This window comes from Odocoileus virginianus, chromosome 31 (assembly GCF_023699985.2).
Source record: "Odocoileus virginianus isolate 20LAN1187 ecotype Illinois chromosome 31, Ovbor_1.2, whole genome shotgun sequence".
In the NCBI taxonomy this organism is placed as follows: Eukaryota; Metazoa; Chordata; class Mammalia; order Artiodactyla; family Cervidae; genus Odocoileus; species Odocoileus virginianus.
Window position 1 is genome coordinate 34,154,307 of NC_069704.1, and position 14,503 is coordinate 34,168,809.

Sequence of the window (14,503 nt, forward strand, 5' to 3'; positions counted from 1 at the left end):
GAGAGATACATTCTAGGTATAAGTACTGTCCTGACAAATGCCTGCTGAAGCCATGGGCGCTATGCTTTAACTGCTGTTGAAAGGAGTTGGGCAGGGGGGTGTGGTGGTTCATAGCTGTCAGCCAAAATGTCCATGAGAAGGATCATGAGTTTATAGGTATGTTCCCAAAGTTATGTTTTTCTATTGTTCTTTATAATGATTGGAGGAAGACCACTGTATTTTAAGAAAAATTGCTGAGGGATGTTTCACCAGCCCAAAAAAAAAGTTTCACATATTTGTTTTTATAAGATTTAAGGATAGTTACTGGATAAAAATCCCTGGAGATGGGAATGGCAGCCCACTCCAGTATTCTTGCCTGGAGAATCCCATGGACAGAGGAGTCCGGCAGGCTACACTACCTAGGGTCACAGAGTCGAACATGACTGAAGCGACTTAACATGTATGCATGCTGAGTAAAAATAGAAAGTCTTTTTTAAATTTCCATTTTCAGCAGGGAGGCTGCTCACCTAATCATTTTTTATCCCTATCCTCATTTCTGGGCAAGATCTCAAAGTGGAGATGAGGAAGTCTGTCTCTGCTTTATAAACGGCTGTTCCTCTCCCCGTGTTCTCACTGTTAACAAACCACCCAAATGACAATACCCTGGGATCTGCTGATGCAAAAAAGGGGCCCCTGAGCTTCCCTGTGGTGACACTTAGCCTCCCCAGCCTTTGTCTGGCAGGTAACAAAGGGCTGTGCCAGAGGAGCCCTGCTGTTCCTGGGGCAATTACCTGCTCCTGGCATTTTAGAGTGGATTTTTACATTTCTCCCTACTCTGCTCCTCGGTGATGTTCTCTTTTGTGACACTTACATGGCTGAGTAAACGCTTTTCAGCTGTTGACTTAAGTGCAATTCAGTCTTCTCCTTCTCTTCCCTCCCATGTCCAGCCTTCCTTTTCCTTCTGTTCTTCTGTTAGGAGAGCTTTCCCAAATGTGAACTTTTGCTTGTTGGGATGCTGTGCTATGTGCGTGTACCAAGAGCCCGTTGGATCTGTCCAAACACTTCTGGGGAGGTTGACGTGCCCCCCGGTGCCATTCCCTCCTCCAAAGCAGGAAACAGAGAAGTTCAGTGTCTTGCTTAAGATCACTGTCTGAAGTCTCTTTTGAGGTCTGAGCACTTCTGGTGGGCTTGGGTTTCCCGTCATCCTATGTGCTTCTCTCACTGATGCCAGAGCCTTAGTACCACAGTAGACGTGAACGAGGGTGTTGTCCCCTCTGGGGTGCCCCATCTGGTAAAGCCACTTAGTGGCTCTTCATGATGACACAGTCGGGGAAGGGCCCCGGGCAGAGCATAGGTGTTACTGCCTACATGTTACCTCTGTGTTGGGTATTTCTTGCTCTATAGATAGCTCCTTCATCAGACGTTTCCAACTCCACTTCTGAACCAAATGTTTGGGCAGATAAGTGTCATCCTTTGTCCTATTCCTCTTTTTGCTCTGTAGCATAAGAATAAGACATGGAAGCCGGAAGAGCGGAGAGACTGAGCTGCTAGACGAAGGGAGTGGGCTCATCTCCACAAGAGGATTTTGACCTTAGATTAGTCCCAGGGAGCACGAGCCAGCTGTCAGCTGGAGCCTGGAAAAGCTTCTTTTCCAGCATTTATGCAGCTGGTGGGGTGTCTGCCAGTGCTCCACATCTGAGCTTTTGACCCTAAACCACTGCCAACACATTGGGGTTTAATGATTTAAAATTCTACATAATTGTATTTCTCCCCTTGTTTAATTTTCTAGAAGGTAATAAAGAGAATTGCACTTAGGTTGGTGGATTTGCTTGTGTGGAGATGAGAAAAGGTAACACGGATGGGGATGGTCTTCCCTCTTCCCTTAAGTTCTTTATTCTTCTCCATGGCAGTCATGAGCTTCAACTGTCCTACATATTTCATTTATTTATTTTCATTTTATATCTGTTTATCCCACTAGAATGTGTCCTCCTTGAAGATAGAATTTTTTGTTTATATCTAAACCTGTGCCTGATACCTAGCAGGTACTCAAAATTTTTGTTGATTAATTAATCCTCCCACTAGAAGTAGCTATTGTAACCAACTCCAGAGTCCCTGAATCTGTTCCAGCTGTTGAAGGGCAGAGGTTGATTTGTAGGACCTGAGATTTTTCAAAATAGAAATCCTGGAAATTACTGTAGAGACTCAGACTGTGGACCTTCTAGACCAGTGTTCTAATGGGATGAGTGTGACAGCAGCACTTGGCTGTTTGCCTTAACATCTGCCTCAGAGGTTGGGCATCATCATTCATCAATTCATCTAGACAGGGAGAGAACTAATCCTTTATCAATAAGCAACTCTGAGGCTGGAAAGCTGAATAAGACATATAGGTCCAAACCCTCATAAATCTTGTCATCTATAACCAGATCAACATTTTAGGGGGAAATTATTTATCTTTTCAGCTTCTTCCAGCCCTGCGAAGGAGCATTCCTTAGCTTTACTTCTTGCTCTATGATATAATTTTGCATCCACAGCCTTCAGTGTGTTCTTTAAGGAGGAGCCTGCTACTACCTGTGGTTCATTATGTCAAGATCATGCACTTCTTTTAACCTATAGGAAAACTTTTTTCTTCTGTTGGCAACACAGGGCCAATGATGCTGGATCAACATGACCACAGTAGGGGTATATATGATGGTAGAAGAAAACGAGTAGAAAATTTCAGACTTGAAAAGTGCCGCCTCTAGGCTCCTCTGGTGGTTTAATGGTAAAGAGTCTGCCTGCCAATGCAGGAGACACAGGTTCTATCCCTGATCTGGGAAGATCCTGTATGCTATAAAGCAGCTAAGCCTGTGAACCACAGCTATCGAGCCTGTGCTCTAGAGCCCAGGAGTGACAACTACTAAAACCTAAGCACCCCAGAGCTTGTGCTCCGCAGCAAGAGAAGCCTCTGCAATGAGAAGCTAGCACCACAACCAGAGAGTAGCCCTGCTCTCCATAACTGGAGAAAAGCCTGTACAGCAGTGAAGACCCAACCCGGTCAAAAATTAAAGAAGTAAAATCGTTTAAAAACAAGAAAAACGTCACCTCCTGATTTTTCTTCTACCTGCTTGGCATCCCTTCTCTGATAAGGGGTCTAGTGGTGAGCATACCACTGGAATCTTGTATTAATATCTTCCATGATCACATCCTAGAAAATGGAGGGGGAGATGGCAGGAGCTTGGTGACTTTTTCTGTCTGACTTAGCGGCAACATGTATGAAAAGAATTACAGCTGTTGGTCTGTAAACTCAGAGTGAATCAGCACGGAGAGGAGGCTGTTGATAGGGAGCAACAGTTATGTTCAAAGTGAAGCCTGTGATGGTCCCCTGAGCAGCTCTGGCAACTGCTGGGGCTCCAGGTTTGAGGAAACACAGAGGAGGCAGGAATATATCCAGGGTGAGGGCACTCGAAGCTCCCATATGAGGAGCAGCTACAAGAACTGGGGATATTTATTTTATTTTATTTGTATTAATCTTTTGGCAGTGTGAGCTTTTTATTGCAGCGTGCCAGCTCCTCTAGCTGTGGCACATGGGCACAGTAGCTGTGGTTTGTGGCCTCTCTAGTTGTGGTGTACAGGCTTAGTTGCCCCGCAGCATGTGGGAATCTTGGTTCCCTGACCAGGGATAGAACTCACATCCCTTGTGTTGGAAGGCAAATTCTTAACCCCTGGACTGCCAGGCAAGTCCCTCAGGATGTTTATTTTAGAAAAGGTTCAGAAGGACCTTGAGCTGTGTCTTCAAATGATGGAAGGGCTCTCCATGTGGGAGAAACATTATATCATTCTGAAGCCTCAGGTCTTAGAACAAAGATGGCTGAAAGGATTGCCTACAGTCATGGAATTCAAAGATGGCTGCCTCTGAGCCTCACTGCGTGGTCCCTTAGTAGGAATGCAAATCCCAGTTTGTATCTAATAAGCTCAGATACCAATTGAAGCCAGCCTAGGGCGTCGCAAGGAAATACACTGACCAGGTAGAAGACAAAATGACAGCTCTCATTTGGGTCTACCTTCCATGAGCCTCCTTTTCTCTATTTGCCTCCAGTCAGCCGATTTTATTCCCCCAAATTCAAATGTTGGGATTCTATATTAAAATATATATATTTAATAATATATGAAATAGTTAATGATATATGGAATAAAAACACTTGCATTTAATGATGGTGGTGGTGGTTTAGTCGCTAAGTCGTGTCCAATTCTTGCAATCCCATGGACTGTAGCCTATCAGGCTTCTCTGTCCATGGGATTCTCCAGGCAAGAATACTGGAGTGGGTTGCCATTTCCTTCTCCAGGGGATCTTCCCAACCCGGGAATCAAACCCAGGTCTCCTGCATTGCAGGCAGATGATTTACCAACTAAGCTATGAGGGAAGCCCCCAGTGATATACCTCATTATTGTATATATCAATAATACATATGGTATCCATTATAGAATGTGTGTATTGTAATGTTGGAACAACCTGAATAATTAAAGAATAGATGAGTAAATTCTAGTGTATCATATGAACTATTATGCAATTGTTATAGACAGTGAGTTAGATCTGTACCTAATGTCCTAGATGGATGGGCAAGATAGTTGAATGAGAGAAGAGAAACACATAGTATGATCTCATTTTGTGAGAATAAATTATATTTAAAAATTACTTATGTGTGTCATCATGTGTGACGATGGCAAAAGTGGAGAAGCATAGAGATGAAATGGTTGTTAACAGTGGTTGGAGAGTCTGGGGTGGGGTGGGGAGCTGGGGGACAGAAGGAGCAGGAATGGAGACAAAAGTGAAGGAATGTGAAAGGGGAAGGCTCATCTGTCTGTCTGTCGGCATCCATCTATCTATCTCTTTCATCTCACTGTCATCTGTCTGTCTAGCTTCATTGGTTGTACTTAAACATGTATTAATTTTGAGGACTTTAATAAAAGGAGGAAGAAAGAAAAGAGAAAAAGCCTTTCCTAAATGCTGTTTTCTTTTTTGCTCTGTTGCTTATATAACAACTGTCTCAGTCTTTCTATTAAGGACATATTTAATCATTAAAAACACTATTAGTTTTCATTCTTTAGAGATGATGATTTAAACAAATTCAAAGAAATCTGGCGAATGTGTAAAGATAAGATATTTTTAATCAAAACTGAGTTTCTAGATATTGTGAAAGATGAATGACTTAAGAATCCATTTATGTTTTTCTTCATTTTTTTGCTGTATAAGAGGTGTATATTTTCCCCTAGTGCTCCAGAAAAATGCTCCCTTTCTTAAATGTAGGGAACACATGGTCAGTTAAGAAACAGTTAAGTCAAACAACTCAGTTAAGATATTTGCTAGTTTCTGGTGGAGAAGTGGAGCGTTTAGTAAAGGATTCTGACACTTGTGTGTGTGCGTGTGTATTTTTAATCAGTTTTTCTTTGCTGAGATATCCAGCAAGATGCTGCTATGTTTTCCTGGGATTTGGATGCTTTCTTTCAAACTGTTGTAAATAATTATTTTCCAGATTAAATAATCCTCATTATACATTCATTTTTGATGCTGATAGTCCTTTCTACCTAAAGAATTTGTCTACGTACAGAATAGTCCCAGATGTTATAGGACTGGTGATTTAACACCTTCTTATTATGAAAGAGGATTTGAGACAGAAGAGAATGCTGTTTCATAGTCACATTTGGATGTAGACTCAGAGACGATCTCAAGCACTACAGTGATTCAGAGACAAATAATAATGTCAGGTCCATAGAAATAATAATACTAACCATCGTATTTCTTTGATTTTGAGATGCTAATTTTGTATATTAACTGAAATCTAAATGTATCTTACTATACTTGTGTGCATTCATTAGGTTAATATTGCTAGTCAACAGTGGTCTTATAGTTAAAGGTATCAGAAATCCTATAGAATCCCCTTGGGAGCTTACTGAGTTCTGGATATTTTAATGGAATTAGTACATTCCAGAATCAACAAACCTCAACCAGAATTTCAGTCTACATATAGCCATTTTGATTCAGACAAAGCAAGAAGTTATAAAAGTGTTTCTTTTCATGCAAGTGACTGCATCATTGATAGATAACACTAAAATAATACTAAAATTATACAGAGTAGAATCTGTGCATGGCAGACTGCATTTTAAGAATCTTGATTTTAGTTCAAAGGCACTATCACTTTGGGAAAACTAGTCATGTGTGGTGACATTTTTCCATCTCACAGGCTAAAAAAATATTTCACTAGGCCAAAATCCTGAGTGGTCCTTATGAACAATATATCTGAAGAAGAGAGTGGAAAGAGTTGGAAGAGAAAATGTTATTTGAAGCTGTGGCCTGGAGAGAAGGAAGGAGCCGTGACCTGGAAAGCTGTACTGACTGACTAGGTTGCCTGTGCCTGGTTTGCTTTAGGCATCTTGTCAAGCATTTCCATTGAGTTTTGTGGTCGCTGTTGCTGTTTCTTGTTCTTTCAGAAAATCCTCCTCCCGCCCACCTCCCAGGCTAGAGTGGAAGGCTGCATGGCTGACTCGCCTGTGTGTGTTTAAGTTCACGGTCTTCTGCTGCTTTTCTCATGCCTTTTCTTTATGATGTTTCAGCTCATCCACCATACACCATGTGCTTTAGAGTGAAATTCTACCCACACGAACCCTTGAAGATTAAAGAAGAGCTCACCAGGTATCTTGTTTGTTTGTTTGTATGTTTAACGCACCCCTTGAACCAAAGCTGGGGCTGCTGAGTCTTCCTCCTAGAGCGGAGCATCTCCACCAAGCAGGCGCCTCAGCTCCGTATTCGGCTTGGAATTGTTTCTCTTGCACTTAATTATCCTGGGAGTTTTCAAACCGTTGTCACTAGGAGTGTAATTAACTGTGCAAAAAAGCAGTGGGTATAAGGAGGAGCTGCTCCCTGCAAACATCTGACAGTGGGTTGCTAAAAATAAACAGAAGATGACTGTCTTTAGGATATGGGCAAATTCATAGCTAGTGCAGCCCCTAGGACTTATCTTCGGGATCTAAGATTTTCTGGAAGGGAAAAAGATCCCTTGACAGAATGGAATGTTTGTCATCCCACATCCCACTTGCTATACGACCAACCGTGGAGCCAGCTACCCTCTCCTTGTAGAGTGTTCTCAGCCCAGCTATTTGCATTTTCTAGTTCTTGGGCCTCGCCACTTCCTGCCTCCTTCTGCTGTGGCCACGTGCAAATAGTCTACTTTCTGGAGGTTCCAGAAGCAGCCTTGGCAGTGCCACTGAGTGGGGTCCCAGGGGGGCCAGCTCGGTGGATAAAGAAGAGCCCATATTCTTAGTGCTTGGCTCTCAATGAGGCTTTGATTTGATGCTTAGCTCTTAATGAGGCTTTGATTTGATGACCGCAAAAAGTCGTTGCGTCTCGTCTTCAATCTCAGAATAATCTGTGTGGGTCCAAGCGCAGAAGAGAAGCAAAGGCAGTTGGCCCTGATCATTGTGTGCAGAGGCACGTGTAGGGTTCTTGGGGGCTGTGCTATCTTTATTATCCATGAGGGGCCAGTCAGGCTCCACCACAGTGGCAAAGGGTGACTTTGGAAGGGAGCCGTTCTGTATTAGGAATTTGTGCACAGCCATTGGTGGAGGTTTGTGCTTGGGGGTGGGGTCGGGTATGCAGGGGAGAGGAGATGATGGACATTGTAAGTGGTGGTTGGCATTTTGCAAACTGGCCTGCCTTTTTTAAAAATTAAGATAAAATTCACATAACAGATTATTTTTCTTTGTTTCAAAGTGCACAATTCAGCGCCATTAAGCACATTCACCATGTTGGGCAATCATCCCCATTATCTAGTTCCAGAGCATGTCATCGTCCCCCTGACCCCCAGAAAGCTCATACCCATGAGCACATCCCCCTGACCCTGGAAACCACTCATCTGCTTTCTGTCTCTATGGATTTACCTGTTTTGGACATTTCATGCAGATAGAATCAAATGGTACGTGGCTTCAGCCTGCTTTTGGCTTGAAAAATTTAATCATTTATTTGTTAAGTTCTTCCTCAGTTCTGCTATCTGCAAGGGCTCTGTGAGCTACTTAAATAAATAAATAGAGAGAGAGACATATTTGGAGATATTTGTCCTGCCCTCTGGGTGCTAACAGTGTAATTAGGAAGATCAAATCAAAGACTCATGCCAGGCATTATTTCATCAGGGGCCAAAATGGCTCACTTTTGTCACTTGTTTTCTTTAAAATCTTTTCTGGAGGATAAAAATTGAATATGTATCACAATATAAATTAAGGATGTATTTTTTGTTGTTGATGTTGAGAAAAGCCCCTTTTGAAAGTAAAAGGGTACAAAGTTTTAGTTACTAACTCCAGTTAAATCCCACTCAGTTAAATTTGCTAGCATTTTCCTACTTTTGTCTGAATAGCTAAGGTATTAACAGTGGAATATTTTTATGTCTCTGATGGAAATTAAGATAATACTGTGTCCTTCCACAGGTAGAAATGAACTTTTCTGAGTTAACACTGTCCTTAGAATTTGAAAGGAATCTGCAAACTGTGGAATGACTCAGATAGTTTAAACCCTATTTTGAAAGAGTTTAGTTTTTCTTGTTTGATAAGTTATTTTATCGTTAATCTAAAATTTAAGAAGAATTTAATAAATGAGAAGCTAAGATCACATTTATGACCAGGCTTAGGTGTAAATAAACACTGAGAAAGAAAAGCAGTTTTAAAAGAGCAAAGCAACAAGAATAGTCACCAAGAAGGACATTTGAAATCATTTTTTAACCTTTTTATCTCTCCATTTACACGGTTACCTTACAATCCTTTAGATTTCTAGGGCTTTGGTAAACGCTATATACAATTGAATGTAATAAAAGCATATTGCTTTAAAATTTTTTGGTAAAAACCATCTTTAAATTCATGTTAGATGGAGAAGTGTATCATTAATGGTGACATAATAATGTGTGACCCCGATCCTCTTGTGTTTTCGTTGCTTAATTCTTTCATGCAGGGAGGGATGAGATGTAAATGCATTATTATTGTTGTTTTTTGGTGACTGCTACATTAAAAAATGAGTATCTGAACCTAAAGCCATTTGCAAGGCTCAGTGGATTATGTGGAACCCATAATAATCCATGATTATCTCTACAGTTTGCTAATTTGAGCAAGGACCCAATCTCAGCTGTTGTGAAAGCTGATTTTCTTTCTCAGGAAGCTTTCATCAGACTCAATATCTGAGTTTTGGGATCAGAACCCAAACCTCTCATTTATGAGTGAATATTTATTTGAAACTGTTTTTCACTGCTAAACTCACCAAAATGTAGAAAGGAATGCTTTTTGTTTAATGCATACATTCAGCATGTAGCAAAGAAACTCAATGGCATTCAGCCTGGTAGTTTAAAATCTTTAAGAAAGATTTCATCATCTCAAGTATTTGTATGACCCTGGTATTCTGAATAGTCAAGGGCCTTGGTCCTCAAAATCAGGTCACTGGATTAACAGCAACAGTGTCACCCGGGAACTTGGTCTCTGCGCCAGGCCTGGGATGGGGTCCTGCAATCTGTATTTTCATAAGTGCTCCAGGTAATTGTTGGAGAAGGAAATGGAAACCCAGTCCAGTGTTCTTGCATGGAGAATCCCATGGACAGAGGAGCTTGGCAAGCTATGGTCTACAGGGTCGCAAAGAGTCAGACACAACTGAAGTGACTTTGCAGGTAATTGGAAAGCATGTTAAAATTTAAGAACCACTGCACTGCGCTGCGCTTAGTGACTCGGTCGTGTCCAACTCTTTGCCACCCCATGCACTACAGCCCACCAGGCTCCTCTGTCCACGGGGATTCTCTAGGCAAGAATACTGCGGTGGGTTGCTATGCCCTCCTCCAAGAACTACTACTCCAAGGCAATTGGGGTTTTCAAAAGTATTAGTTCCCTTAGGTAGACATTAGAGCATACAGTTCAGTGGGCTTGGTATGTTCCCAGAGCTGTGTTACCATCACTGTGATCCCTTTCCAGAACATTTTTATCACCCCATCAGAAAACCGAATACTCAAGCGGTCCTTCCATTCTCCCCTCCCCTCAGCCCCTGGCAGTTATGAAGCTATATTTCTGTCTTTGTAGATTGGTCTATTGTGAAAATTTTATGCAAATGGAATCATAAAATATGTGGTCTATACACCTTTTATGTCTGACTTTTCACTTAGCTTAATGTTTTCAAGTTTCACCCCTGTTGTAGCAGGAATCAGTAGGTATTTCCTTCCTTTTATGGCTCAATAATATTCCATTGTATGGATATACCACTTTTCTTTATCCTTTCATCAGTTGATGGGCATTCAGCTTCGCTGTGATGAAGAATGCGGCTATGAAAACTCATGTACACATTTTGGTGAGGAACAAAATTCTGATTTAATTAGGTTTGGGTAGGATCCATGTTGGTATTGTCTAAAAGCTCCCCCATATAGTTCTGATGTGTAGTCAGGCTGAGAACCTCTGGTTTAGAACCTTTTTACTCAAGTGTGGTCCATATGCCTGCAGCTCAGCATCACTGGGGAGCTTATTAGAAATCTGGACTCTTGGGCTTCACCCAGACCTACTGAACCAGAATCCACATTCTAACAGGATCTCTGGGTAATTCACAAGCTCACTAAAGTGTGAAAGGTGTCAGTTTAGGGAGATACTCTGGGTCCTTGGCAAAATGGGTCCTTTGACAAAATTCACACTAACCCAGACAGGACATTTATTAGGGACTACCTTTATGTCCTGCACACAGTTCCATACACAGCTGGGGACAGAGAGTGTCATTTGAGCCTCCACTTTGTCCCCAGTGCCCAGCACTGTCATGGCCTAAAGCAGGTGTGAGATAAAGATTCTTCAGATGGAACCAGCAGGGAGCCACTGAGCCCATCAGTGCAGCCCTGTGTCAGGAGATGGTGAGCTCCAGTGCTCTGGGATGGGACTGGGGTGGGCTGGCAGCACCTGAATGGTCTGAGCACTTCAGTCAGTCTCTAAGTGGGGTTGTGCATGAAGCTTCTTTGCTGTTGTTTAGTTGCCCAGTCATGTCTGACTCTTTGCGACCCCATGGACTGCAGCATACCAAACCTCCCTGTCCCTCCCCATCTCCTGGAGTTTGCCCAAGTTTGTGCCTATTGTATCAGTGATGCCATCCAGCCATCTCATCCTCTGATGCCCTCCTCTCCTTCGGCCCTAAATCTTTCCTAGCATCAGGGACTTTTCCAGTGAGTCGGCTGTTCGCATCAGGTGGCCAAAATACTGGAGCGTCAGCTTCAGGCTGAGTAAAAGATGAGATTATTTGAGTTCTGGAGGTAGTGACTGGGACCGATGGGGTGTTGCCCCCACCTGGCCTCAGGAACCTGGAAAGAAAAAAAGAAAAAGATTGGTCTCTGCGACTTAAACTGTAAAATAAGCAGGAAGAATCTGCACACGTCTATAAAGTTACTTTAGTTAGAGACAAGGACCCTCGGCCTGACCCTTCAATGAAAGAATCAATCCAGCTAAGAAATAGGAGGAGATCTGAAGAGGGCGTGATTGGCATGGAGGAACAGAGGGGACAGTGGTGAGATGCCCTGAGCTAGGAGTGGCAAGCTGACACCCCACCCCCACCTATCCCCAGCTGAGTCAGGCCAGGCATATTTTTTTTGTTGGGTGCTACAGTGTTTTCAAAAATAGAGTTTGCTGCAACATTAAAATTCAAAGGATTTTACCTCTCAATGAGTCTCTGCAAATTGGAGCTGCACGGTGCTGACCCTTCCACCGGAGCCAGCACCCTCTGTCCTGCCCCTTGACCCCTGACCCCAGCCCCTGTCACTCAGAATCAGGTTGGTCTGAGCTGGAGAAGATGGCAGGAGAGGATACTGAACAGGTGACAGCTCTCACTGAGAATGAGCTGGCTTTCTGGCCTTGTAACCAAGTCTTTTTGAGGTTGATTGACTGGGACTAGTCTCCATAAGACTGAGTGTGTTTCCGGACTCCTCATTCTACCGAGAGCACGGGCAGCCTGTCCCTGAGGTGCTGGCGGGGGTGAGGGCGGCTGTGGTTGTCACTGTGTGGGGCTTTTCCCCCAGGGACGGTGGCTGCTAGGCCCCGTGGCTCTCCTCTATTCTCCCCGTCTCTCTTGGAAGTGGCTGCAGACACTTCAAGTTTTCTAAACCCTGGGGCCCCTCCCAGTTTTCCTCTGCTTGCCCTCCAAGCAGCGCAGGTAGGGTTCTGGTGACCCAGGTGGATGAAACGTAAACAATCCCTGCTTCTTCCAGGCCTTAGGTCGACTCTTACTTAGGGCGACTCTTTCTCCTTTTGCGTTGCAGGTACCTTTTGTACCTGCAAATTAAGAGAGATATTTTCCATGGTCGACTGCTCTGCTCCTTTTCAGATGCTGCCTACCTGGGTGCCTGTATCGTTCAAGGTAAGTGTGGGCCCGGCTGCCCATCCCCACTGTTGTATGGGACAGCAGGGCTTCGGCTGTTCAGAGCCTCTCTCCTCCCAGCCTGTGCTCATCCTGTCTGTGTTATGGTTGGAGGCCTGTCAGGGCTGGGTGATCAGCAGTGGAGCCCCCCTCCTTCCCTTCCAAGCCCCTGGGGTCCTGCTGGAAGATGGGCTGTTGTGGTCCCAGGGGCCTCTGCATGAACAGTGTCCTCAAGGCCCCAAGGGGAGAGCTCAGAGTCTCTGTTTTGAAGGGGATGGAATGCATGACTTTATAAGAAGCTCTGAAGGATTATGGGATCTTCAATGCCCTGAGCTCCAAATACCAAGTGTGGGGTGTGCTGGGAGGGGATCTGTGTCCAGGAAGGCAAGTGTCAAACAGGTGTCGTTTCAAACCTTTGATGAATGCCTTGATGAAATGTCAAAGGATTTATACAGGTATATCCACATATGTAGTATGTATATATATATGTGTACCATATCTAATTCTTCACCTTTACAACAGTCACACAGCATGGTGAGAACCCCAGGCCCACAGTCTCTCATTTCTCAGTTTGAGCCTGAATTCCCATTTCCTGGTTATTTCACCACAGACAAGTGATTTAAACTCTTTAAGCTTCAGTGTCTTCATATATTGAAAGAGGTGGTCATACCTCCTTCACTGCTGCATGATAATTTTATGAGACTTAGTCTCAGGGTTGAACAGGCCCCCGTGGGAAGTGGCAAACACTTAGGACCCAAGGTTGGTTTTCATACGTTTCTACCTATAAGAAAAAGTTGTTTGAGGAAAGGCAGTCTACAGGACCCGAGGCAATGCATTGCCATGGGGAAGGGCTCAGGACACAAGTGGAGAATGACTCAGATGTTCTGTTTCTCTGGGCCTGCCAGGAGGCAGCTGGGCCTGTTTTGAGGGACTCAGGTGTTCCAGCCATTTGTAGCTTGGATGCTGGTGACATGTTTATGAGAGAAGAGGAGGGTGGGGAAGGGAACTAGGAGAAGAGAGGAGGGATGGAGAGAGAGGGAGAGAAAGAGAGAGAGAGGAGGGGAGGGAATGGGGTGAGAGAGAGATTACCAAGTGAGCTTGTCACTTTGATAAAGGATCTGAAATATCGAAGGAGTTTATGATGGGGTCATAAGTGGTTGATGACAGTCACCTGTCTGATCACAGTTCCAGACTTCATTCACAGCTTAAGAGAAACCCCCGTCATTCTGGGGTTTCACTGTCACTCACCATTGTCCCCGGGGGATGCTCTGTGCTGTGAAATGGTTCCTAGGACCCTGTTTCTGGGTGTGTGCACTCTTTGAGAAATCTGAAGTCTATCTGTGTTGCTTTTCCCCTTCCTCTGGGAGCAACCTAGTACTGCTTAGCAGGTTTTGGCAGAGCTGTTAAAACCCTTGAAAATATTAAAGTTTAAAATCAGGGTGACGGTGATACCCTGATGAGATTTAATCCTTCCATCTACTCCAAGGCAGAGTGTGTGCTTCTGAAAGCTGCCTCTCTTACACAGAGCTAAAGAATGTTCAAACCTTTCCTGTGAAGACTGCAAGTTCCTGGTTAGAGTGCACTGTCTTCCATAAAGGAAAAGCAAATCAATACTAATCTGAGCAGCAGACTAGCCTATGAGCATTTCAGGACGCATTTAGGCATTAGTGAATCATGATCAATTCTCTAAGGGCAAGCTCAATATGGATCTGTAATGGGAAGCTCTCCATCCTGTTTTATGTTTGAGATAAAGCCACAAAGACCCCATCCAGATAATCAGGGCCCGTTTCATCCCTTGTTGCTATTATCACTGGCCACACTCACAGATGCTCTCTGGAGAGTAGAGTTGGAAATGGACTGACAGACCTCAAAGAAGCCTTTTAGCTCTAAAACGCAGTGGTGTCCATGGGCCATTTGTAGCAAATCCAGTAAAAGCTGGATTTATAAAACTCTCTGTGGCTGGGGGAGTTATTACAGCAGCCTTGGAGATCGTTACAAATGCAGAGAAAGATCTGCTTTGTCAGAACTGCTTATGCTTTCAGAGTGATAGGAAATGTGGAGTAAAGGGTTAGAAAGCGGAGGACATGTGACTTTTTATTGGCCTCTTGTTTGCTAACATTCTTTGAAGGAGGATGTTTTAAGCTTTCAGAA

The 14,503-nt window shown here is 43.6% G+C and overlaps 1 protein-coding gene across 7 annotated transcripts in view; it reads left to right on the plus strand.

Moving 5' to 3' along the window:
• FRMD3 (FERM domain containing 3) overlaps nt 1-14,503 on the plus strand; it is a 329,624-nt gene that overhangs the window by 200,509 nt on the left and 114,612 nt on the right. For 6 of the 7 annotated variants that reach the window (XM_070459579.1, XM_070459580.1, XM_070459583.1 and 3 more), the window contains 2 exons: nt 6,568-6,646; nt 12,255-12,352. In XM_070459579.1, coding sequence (XP_070315680.1) covers nt 6,568-6,646; nt 12,255-12,352 — 177 coding nt within the window. The remainder of the gene's footprint in view (nt 1-6,567; nt 6,647-12,254; nt 12,353-14,503) is intronic. The other variant, XM_070459585.1, reaches the window with a different exon arrangement.